Source organism: Aethalodelphis obliquidens, unplaced genomic scaffold (assembly GCF_003676395.1).
Source record: "Aethalodelphis obliquidens isolate GAN/ISIS:26980383/991018 unplaced genomic scaffold, ASM367639v1 scaffold866, whole genome shotgun sequence".
In the NCBI taxonomy this organism is placed as follows: domain Eukaryota; kingdom Metazoa; phylum Chordata; class Mammalia; order Artiodactyla; family Delphinidae; genus Aethalodelphis; species Aethalodelphis obliquidens.
This window is the reverse complement of record NW_020838777.1, coordinates 1-9,386: the sequence shown is the minus strand read 5'-3', so window position 1 is coordinate 9,386 and position 9,386 is coordinate 1. Positions and strand designations below refer to the sequence as shown.

The 9,386-nt window shown below is 66.5% G+C and overlaps 1 protein-coding gene across 1 annotated transcript; it reads left to right on the top strand.

The window, feature by feature from the left end:
• Positions 1 to 4,586: 4,586 nt before the first annotated feature.
• On the top strand, positions 4,587 to 9,004 carry ZBTB42 (zinc finger and BTB domain containing 42). Its single transcript, XM_027100270.1, has 2 exons — positions 4,587 to 5,038; positions 5,566 to 9,004. Exons 1-2 carry the CDS (start codon positions 4,615 to 4,617, stop codon positions 6,852 to 6,854), a joined length of 1,713 nt encoding a protein of 570 aa, XP_026956071.1. The 5' UTR covers positions 4,587 to 4,614; the 3' UTR covers positions 6,855 to 9,004.
• Positions 9,005 to 9,386: the final 382 nt, after the last annotated feature.

Sequence of the window (9,386 nt, the reverse complement as noted above, 5' to 3'; positions counted from 1 at the left end):
GGCCGGCCGCCCGCCCGCCGCGCTCGGTCCCGCCGGCCCGCCCTCTCCCCGCCCCGCGCCCGCCCCGCCCGGCCGCCCGCCCACATCCGCCTCCGCCGCTCGGGGCGGCCCCACCGTGGGCCGAGCGAGGGCGCGGCGCCGGGAGCGGGAGCGCGCAGCGGGCGGCCCTCGGGGACGGGGACCGCTGCGCTCCTCCGCGGGGCCTGTCCCCAGGCCACGTCCTCTCTGGCCTTGGTTTCCCAGTTTGTCCGGTGAGCCCGCACTTCTCGGCCCAGTACTGCCCCGACTCTGTTAAAAGGGCCGGTCTGGGACGAATCCTGGGCTTCTGCCTCCGTCGGGCGGGGGTGGGGTTGGGGTGTAGGTTAGTGTGACTTTTAGAATGTGCCCCAAGTGGGTAGTTGAAGCTCGGGAGCTGAGGGCTGCAGGGGCCGGGATGGTCCTAAAAGACCCAATCCAAGGACCCTAACTAGTGCAGGTCCCCTGGGGGTCGTGCAGGAGGCTGGCTGGAAGGTGGGCGATCGGTCATCTGTCTGTGTGCCGAAGGCCTACTGTGGGTCTCGCCCTGGAGTGACCGGCAGTGCGAGGCCTGCTCCCTGGTTGGGGTCTGCCAGGAGCTCGCCTTCCCCAAAAGGAAAATACTGACACCTGGCAGCTACGAAAGTGGACGGGGACTTCATGTGGTGACAGAGGGAGAAGAGGGCCACAGGGGCCAGTGGAGGGGCGTCCAACTGGCACCGCTTCATCCAGCACCCCTGGCCTGGAGTGGCCGCCCCGAGTCGGGCACAGACACCCAGACGGGCTGCTGGAGGGGGCAGACTCCAGAGAAGAGCGGTCACGGCTGAGGCAGCCCAGGATCCTCCCTAATGTCTGGTTGGGCCCCAGGCACTCACGGTCCACTGGGGGACAGCTAAGGGGCCAGCAGGACACTGCAGACAACTCCCCACCCTGACCCCTCCCTGGGCCCTGTTGATCGCAAGTTTCTCCAACAGCTGCCCCTCCCCCCAACCCTGAGGCCTCCAAGTTGATGGTAAGCCTTTTGTAAAAGGAAGACTTGTGGGCTACCTTTCTGGGGTTGGTATGTATTTGGGGGAGGAGGACATTTTTGTTCCTCGTCCAGGGTCAGAGTTCAGCCTGGGGGGTATAGACACTTCATCTGGGTCAGAGGTAGGAGCAGCTGAGCACCCAGGACAGCGTCCGCAGCCGGCACTGGGGCTCCGCCGTCCCTTCCTCTTGGGGCTGACCGAGAGAAGGCCGCTCCTGAGGGAAGGACTGCCTCCCCTGCTCGGGGGGACACTCGCTCCTCCGGGGGAGGACACCCAGTTCTGGGCCTCTCCCCTTGGCACCCCGCCCTCCCACCCCAGCCAGCTGCGTGGGCTCTGAATGTGCACCCCCAGGCCCCGCCTCCAGGGGCCAGGGGAGAGGCCCGACTGGCACGTGCTGCTGGGGCACCTGGCCGTCGCTCACCCCCTTCTGGGGCCATCCCACCCACCCACCGTTCTCCCAGGAGGGGTTTCCGCACCCACCACCCATCCTGCGCTGGCAACGCTGAGGAGAAGGCAGAGGAGGCCCGGTGGCCTCGAGGGCCACTGGGGCCCCCGGGAGGGCGCCCTCTCGTGGATAACGTGGCGACTCCCCTGGCTGTCCTCGGGCCTGCTGGCCATTTGAAGACAGCATCTTGGCCAGAGGTGTCATCACGGTGGTGCAAAACCTCCAGGCTTCCTCACCGCTGGCCCATCTCCAGGAGGCCTCCCTGCCTGGTGCGCCCACCAAGGGCCCGTGACCTGCGGTGAGCCCTACACCCCATTCCATGCAGCGCCTACATGAACCTGCCCTGTGGCTGGGGCATCTCTTCGGGCAGGGCCAGCGCCCTCCTCTGGCCTCCGGAGGTAAAGCAGAGTCCCTCTCTAGAACACCTCCTGCCCGCCCCCCCAGACAGAATGTCAAGGAGCGGACCCAGACCCACCGGCCACCCTGGCTGAGGCTCAGGCCGCGGAGGAGCCCCTTAGACAGATGTTTGCAACAAAAACTGCTGCACCGGCCCCTGGGGAGGAAGGCCACCTGCCCCCTCCTAGAGCACAGGGTCCTCCGGCCCTGTCACCTTCCGCAGCTGCCGGCCATCGGGCAGGACTCAGGGGCCGGAGCCCCGGGCTGCCTAGTCTCAGCAGCAGCTGCAGGGCAGGGCCTCCAGGCAGCTCCCGGGCCAGATGGCCGCCTGGCTGGCTGCGTTCAGGGAAGCTGTGCCCGCACCACTGCGACAGCCTCCTGTCATCCTGGTACCTGAGACCGTACCAGGCCAAAGAGGGGATCTGGGAGCCGGGGGCTGCTCGCTGCCGAGTGCCATCTCGGGGCTGCCTGGGACGGCCCCTCCTGGGCCTTAAGGAAGACTTAACTCCGGGAAGACTTAAGATCCTCCGACCAGAAAAAGGCAGGGGCCTCTCTCCCCCATCCCCTCCTCCCAGTGAGGTTTCTCCTCCTTTAGCCATCCCTACCCAGCACAACCCCAGCCTCTTGCTGGCAGCGTCCCCTGCTGCTGCTGCTGCGATCCCTGTCCATGCCCCACAACCTCTGTCAGGGCCCCAAGGAGCCCTCTGTCCCACCAGCCAAGCAGGGCAGGCCAGGACACCCTGCCCGCCCCAGGGCCTCACTCCTTGCCTGGCTGGGGAGGTGGGCACGACGGAGCAGCCGGGATTAGGTTGGCAGCACCCGTGGACATCCCGCACAGATGCCTCTGCCCCGCTTTCACTCAAGAGACACAACGGCACCCGCACTTTGTGCCACGCCAACTTCTTAGCAGCAAGGATACAGCGGGGAGTGGGGGGTGCCAAGGTCACATTGACATGGGGCGCACTCTGGAGAAGGCTAAGGCCACAGAGGAGATTGTGGGTTTGGGGGGACCTGAGCGGGGGTGATCAGGAAGGACCACTCCCAGGGGGTGATGCTGGTGCAGAGACAGGACTGGGGAGGAGCCGGGAAGGGCTCTCCGGGGAGAAAAGTGTGGAACCTGAGGACTGGCCGTGAAAGGGCCTGGAGTCTTGCTGTGTGCCAGGCCCCGCAGTTAATCTACCCATTCTGCAGGTGAGAATATTAAGGTTTGACGAGGTTAAGGGTCATGCCCAAGGCTGGGAGGGGGCAGGGGCAGGGCTCTGATGCAGGCAAGACCCCAGGAGGCAGTCCCCTCCAGGTTCACTCTGAGCTGACTTGAAATCAGCTCCCCCCGCTGGGTTGGGGGGGCGTGGGTGTGGGGGAGGAGGTTGGCCCTCCTCAGGAAGGGACCCCCAGAGCGCCTGGGCCGTGGGAGCCAGGGCAGTCTCTGTGGCTCTGAGCACAGTGTGAGTCCAGGGCTCCAAGCTGAGACTGCCGAACCTAGGAAATAAAAATGCAAGCTGTCCGGTCAAGTTTGAATTTCAGGTAGATAAGGAACAGTATTTTAGTATAAGAACGTGGCTTTCCTTCCCTCAGACTTTTGGTCCTAACTGCGGTGGGCCCTGGGGCCTCTGGCCACGCCTCAGGCCCCCAGCCCACCAGGGTTTGAATAGGATCCCTGGGGGCTCCCACCCCACCTCACAGCCGGGAACCCCCTCCTCCCAGGGGTCCCAGCCTTGCAGGAGCGTGGCTGGAGGGCTCCCCACACCTCTTGCCGCTTCCTCTGCCCTGGCATACCTGGCCAGTGGGGCCCCGGCCTTTGTAATCCAGCCCCTCCCCCAACACCACGCCCACTTCTGGTCAAGGACCCCTTTCTACTCCTCCCCGGCTGCTGGGCTGTGCAGGTGAGAATTGAGGACACTGCCAGCTCTGAATCCTGGTTCAACAACTCACTGCCTGCTGCGTGGCCCTGGGCACCTTAGCGAACCTCCACCTAAACAGGTGTCATAATCAGAGTACCTGACTAGCAGGATTGCTGTGAAGAGCTGAGCAATGGTCCGCAGTGCCTCAGTCCTGCTCTGCGCAGGGTGGCTGGGAAAAGACCCCCACCAACAGCACACCCCGTCCCAGGGGCCCCAACCTCTCCAAAGTCACTTCTATTTTTCTCGGGCTCTTTCCTTCACGCAGCAGATCTGGGTGTCCCCTCACACCTTCACGGTGCCCTTGCGCCTGAATCGCCAAGCCCCGGGGGGCGCCAACCCAGCCCCTCCAAGGCGTCTCCTCTCCCTGAACGCTTTCCCGCTGGCTCTGGGGTCGGGGTGCACATTCCTCTGTCTCCATCACCGCGATGGTCCCCTCACCCCCATCACTTCTTCTGGGACGTGCCCAGCCCCCAATGCTTTCCCAGTACACCACTCAGCGCCTGGCTCCCAGCAGACGCTTTGCTGGGTGGGCTGACAAGATGAGAGTTCTCTGTTCAAGACTCCAAGGTCGAGAACCCGGCTGTTTGGAAGAGGGTCCCAGCTAAATTAACCTGAATTCAAAACGAGGCTTTCAACGAAAAGGGGGTGTCAGCTTTTCCATATTTACGACCCCCCCACTCCTCCCTGCTCCATCCCAGGGCAGGCGCCCCGCGAGGTGGCAGGAGGCCGTGTCCCGTCTGTGCCTTCGGGTGATTTGCTTCAGCGCTGGCCGGGAGAGGAGCCGGTCCTCGGAAGGGGTCCCTTAACAGACGGGCGCAGTTGGGACCCCATGCGGGGGGGGGGTACCCTGAGGACGAGACGGCAAGTATCGCGAGAGAGCCCCCTCCCGCCCCCCCGCGCCGCGCCCCGCGTCCCCTCCCACCCCAGCGCCCCAGATGGCGGCGCGCGGGGCCCGGCCGGGCGGGGCGGACAGGGAAGGGGTGGCGTGGGTGACCTCAGCGGTTCCGCCGCTCCGGGAAGTCGCCTCGGCCCGCCCTCTCCAGCCCCCGCCCCGAGTTTCGCTCTCTCCGGGGCGGGGCGAGCGGCGGGTGCTGCCCGGCCAGCCAAGTTGGAGCGCGCCCCGCCCGGCGCCCTCCCCGTCCCCGCGCCCTCCCCGCCGGGGCGCGCTGCCCGCAGCTCCGCGCGCGCCGGGGCGGCACCGGGGAGGGCGTGCGGCGCGGGCAGCGGCCGGAGAGAAGCTCGGGGCGGCGGAGGTGAGCGCGGGGGGCGGGCGCCCGGCTCTGCCCGCCCCGCCCGCCGGCCCGCTCCCCGCGGCCGCGCTGCCATAAATGGGGCCCACGGCGGCGGCGGCTGCATCTGGCGGGCCGGGCAGCAGCTGGAGGCGGCGCGGGGGCGCGGGCCGGGGGTGGCGGTGGCGCGGCGACTCTGGCGTCGGGGGACGCGGCAGGCGGCCGCCCGGGAGTGAAGTTCAGAGGCGCCCTGGCGGGGAGGGGCACTCCTGGCGGGGACGCGCGCAGGTTCGCGCGACTCCGGCCCCCTCCGCCCGCGTCCCGGGACCCGCCTCCGCGGCGGAGCGGCTCCTGTTTACTTTCGATCGAGTTTTTCCTGCTCCGGGCAGGTGCCCAGGGCGGCTCCAGGCGGGCAGTTGCGCGCGGAGCCCCGCGCCCCTCTCCCCGCGCTGCCCGCACCCGGGAAGGGCTGGGGGCTGGTCGGGCGACTGGGGGTGAGCGGCGGCCGCGGCGTCTCCAGGCGCGCTCACGGGAGTCCCGTTTGTGCCCAGGTGATGACCGCGGCGGCATGGAGTTCCCGGAGCACGGCGGGCGGCTGCTGGGCCGCCTGAGGCAGCAGCGTGAGCTGGGCTTCCTGTGCGACTGCACCGTGCTGGTGGGCGACGCGCGCTTCCCGGCCCACCGCGCCGTGCTGGCCGCGTGCAGCGTCTACTTCCATCTCTTCTACAGGGACCGGCCCGCGGGCAGCCGCGACACGGTGCGGCTCAACGGCGACATCGTCACGGCGCCCGCCTTCGGCCGTCTGCTGGACTTCATGTACGAGGGCCGCCTGGACCTGCGCAGCCTGCCCATCGAGGACGTCCTGGCTGCGGCCAGCTACCTGCACATGTACGACATCGTCAAGGTCTGCAAGAACAGGCTCCAGGAGAAGGAGCGCGCACTGCCCCTGGAGACGCCTGCCCCTGGGGCAGAGCTGCCTGGCCAGCCCCCAGGCCCCTTGTCTGCCTGGTCCCCTGCACTCTGTCCAGCCGCCCAGAAGGCCAGGCTCCCTCCCGCTGGGGTCAAGGCCACGCGCCCTCCACTGGCACGGGGGCCTCCCCCCTGGCAGGCTCCTGGAGAGTCAGACCGGGCCCTGGACCTGTCGCTGAAGCCTGGCCCGAGGCGGGAGCCAATCCACCCACCCTGCGTCCTCCAGACACCCCCTTGCAGCCAGATGCAGCCAGGGGCCCAGCCGATCGTGAAGGACGAGTCAGACTCACTGTCCGAGCAAGGGGACAGCAGAAGCCCTCGGTGCCCCCACAGCCCCCTGCAGCCGCCCTGTGTTCCTGCAGCCCCGCGCCTGGCCGGAGGCTTGGAGCCGCTGCCGGTCAGCGAAGTGGGCAGTGGGGAACTGGAGCTGGAGGCAGAGCGGGGGGCGATCGAGGATGTGCTGCGGCCGGCCGGGCGCCTCTGCCTCTGCCCGCTGTGTGGCAAGCTGTTCCCCAGCGCCCACGTGCTGCAGCTGCACCTCAGCGCCCACTTCCGCGAGCGGGACGGCGGCCGCGCCCGGCTCTCGCCCGACGGCGCAGCACCCACCTGCCCGCTCTGCAGGAAGACCTTCTCCTGCACTTACACGCTGAAGAGGCACGAGCGCACGCACTCGGGCGAGAAGCCCTACACGTGTGTGCAGTGCGGCAAGAGCTTCCAGTACTCGCATAACCTGAGCCGCCACGCTGTGGTGCACACGCGCGAGAAACCCCATGCCTGCCGCTGGTGCGAGCGCCGCTTCACGCAGTCGGGGGACCTCTACCGCCACGTCCGCAAGTTCCACTGTGGCCTGGTCAAGTCCCTGCTGGTGTGACCTTCGCTGCAGGCGTGAGGATGGAGTGTGAGGGGCCGGAGCTCAGCAGGTGAAGCCCCTGAGGCTGGGCCCGCCAGGGGTAAAGAACCCTGCTTCCCTGGGAGCGCAGCCTCAGACTTGGGCCGACTGGGAGCCCCACGGACAGCCCTTCTCCAGCCTTGTGCCTCCGCCAACTCACTTCTGCTCCCGGCCGTGCCCTGACCAGACACCGTCCTCCTCTCCGTCCCCTCAGCCAGTCCCGAGGAGTGTCCCCAGCTTGAGCAGGCCCGTTGGCCCTCCACCCGGGCCTTTCCTGACCAGCTCCCCAGCAGGCTCAGGGGTACCCTGCGAGCCTGGCACCACGCTCGGTGACGGATGCACACTCACAGCTGCTACCAGTGGGAGGCCCCGACAGGGAGCTCTGATGGAACCGGCTACTCCTGGTGGGTGGCAGTGGAAGCCCCTGTGAGGGAGGCCCCGGGCACAGTGAGAGCCAGCCGGGCGCAGCTGGTGTGACGGGGGTGCAGGCCCCAGCAGGGTCCCCAGGGCAGCAGAAGCTGCGCGTTACCGGCGCTGGGGTGGCAGGTCGGCCCTCCAGAGCTTTCGGCCCTGACCGCAGCGTATCACAGGGCAGAGAAAGTGGGGACTTGGAAACGATTCTCTCTAGATACAGAAGGAGCCCCGGAGGTTGCCAGATGTCTGCCCGTGGGTGATGGGCCATGCCGCTCCCCTGCCTGAGCACAGGATCCAGGGCGCCTCTGAGTCTCCCCAGGGTGGGACTGAGGGGGCTGGGAACGCAGCTGCCCGCCTTGAGTACCGCAGGTCAGCGGTAGGCCTGACCTCGAAGGTCATTTCGCCTGCTCAGGGTCTCCCTGGAGCTGCTGGTCATTTCCAGAGCACTGAGCAGGGGGGCCGAAGGCTGCTGTCTTTACCAGGAGCCGTGTTTGCAGCGATTCCCTTCCCTACGGCGGGGCCTGGGCGAGAGCAGCCGTCTCGCGAGGAGGGGCGGCGGGGGGGCCTCTGGGCTGAAGCTCCTAAAACGCAAAAGGCCACCACATTCGTGCTCGGGGTGGAGCACCCCGCCCTGCCTGCCTGCTCACCCAGCAGGGCTCGCTGCTGGAACCCGAGGGGGTGGGCAGGGGTGGGGCTGCCCCAGCTTCTGGGGGTCCCGCAGGTGGCAGAGCCACCTGGGCTCCTGGTATCCCCAGACTGCATGGGCTTTTTCTGCTGTGACTGGAAGTGGCGCTGAGGTCAGAGTTCAAGTTTAAGTGATCTTCTCGGCCCCTGACAACACTTGATGTCGTATTTATTTGTTTGCCTGGTCTGTAGTGAGAAGACCATTGGCCTTTGCAGCAAGTGGACAGGCGGGGACCGTCTCCCTGCAAGCCCTCGGCTCTCCCGGTGTGTGGGCAACTGGCCTGCGGACCAGAGAGAGAGCTGGGGGAAGGGGACCTCCGCTTCTGACTGTCCTGCCCCCCCCACCTCTGGAAGGGCTGGTGGGACCTCACGCTTGGCGTGATGTGCTTCATGATCGGATTTCCGTGTGTGTGTGTGTGTGTGTGTGTGTGAGTGTGAGTCTGCCTGTGTGGGCACCTGTGTCCAGCAAAGGCGGGGCCTGAGCCGGACCAGCAGCCGCGCACCCACCCCAGCAGGCAGCGGGGAGGTGAGCGTCGGGCCTGGTTTTCCCCAAGGAGTTTCCACCGGGGAAGAAATTTATTTTCCTGGGGCAGGAAGCCTGCCCTGAGTTATCAACACTGGATTCATTGTCTTTTGCAAACAGTTACTGTGAAGTTAACGTACAGAGAAGTGGTCAGTTTTACATTTAATAGCTGCCGCGGTTCAGATAAAATAGATGTACACACACACACAAGTATATTTAAGACGCTAATCGTGTGCCATCGTGTAGCACAGACGTGTGTAAATGCACTTCGGGTGGAGCCTGCCGTGTGGGGTCCTCCTGGGCGGCCCAGCCTCCCGCCCCTCGGTCACTGCTGTCCTACCCCTGGGGGGTGGCTCTGGGTGCCCAGAGGACAGTTGTTGATGCTTAGCGTTCCGCGGGAGGTTTTGTGTGCACATGCCCGCCTGCCGTGAAGGTCTGGAAATCAGTGCTGTCTTCCCATGTTCTCATCATCGTCTCAGTGACAGTGATAATAAAGCCCACCCCAGGTGGAGATGGCCGTGATTATTCCTGGGGACAGGAGTGCGTGTGGGAATTGGGGGCACTGCCGGTCTTGCGGGGGACCCAGGTGGGGGTGGTGGGCAGTCTGGGCGCCCCGTCCCAGATGCTACCTGCTGTGTCTCATGGGTGGAGTGGACTGGGGCAGGGCGTGGACAGGTGACAGACACTCTTTCCCCAGATTTGTACCCCGTTAACCCTGAATTGGGGGAGGGGAGTCCCGGGGAGCAGAGTGCGGCTTGGGACCTGGTGAGAGGCCTCGTGGCTTCTCGCTTGGGGTGACTTCTGAGCACCCGCGGGCCCTGGGACTCAGATCTGAGGCTCCCAATCCTGTGGTTCTGGTCTTCCTGTCCCCCTGCATTCAGAGGCAGCCCCCC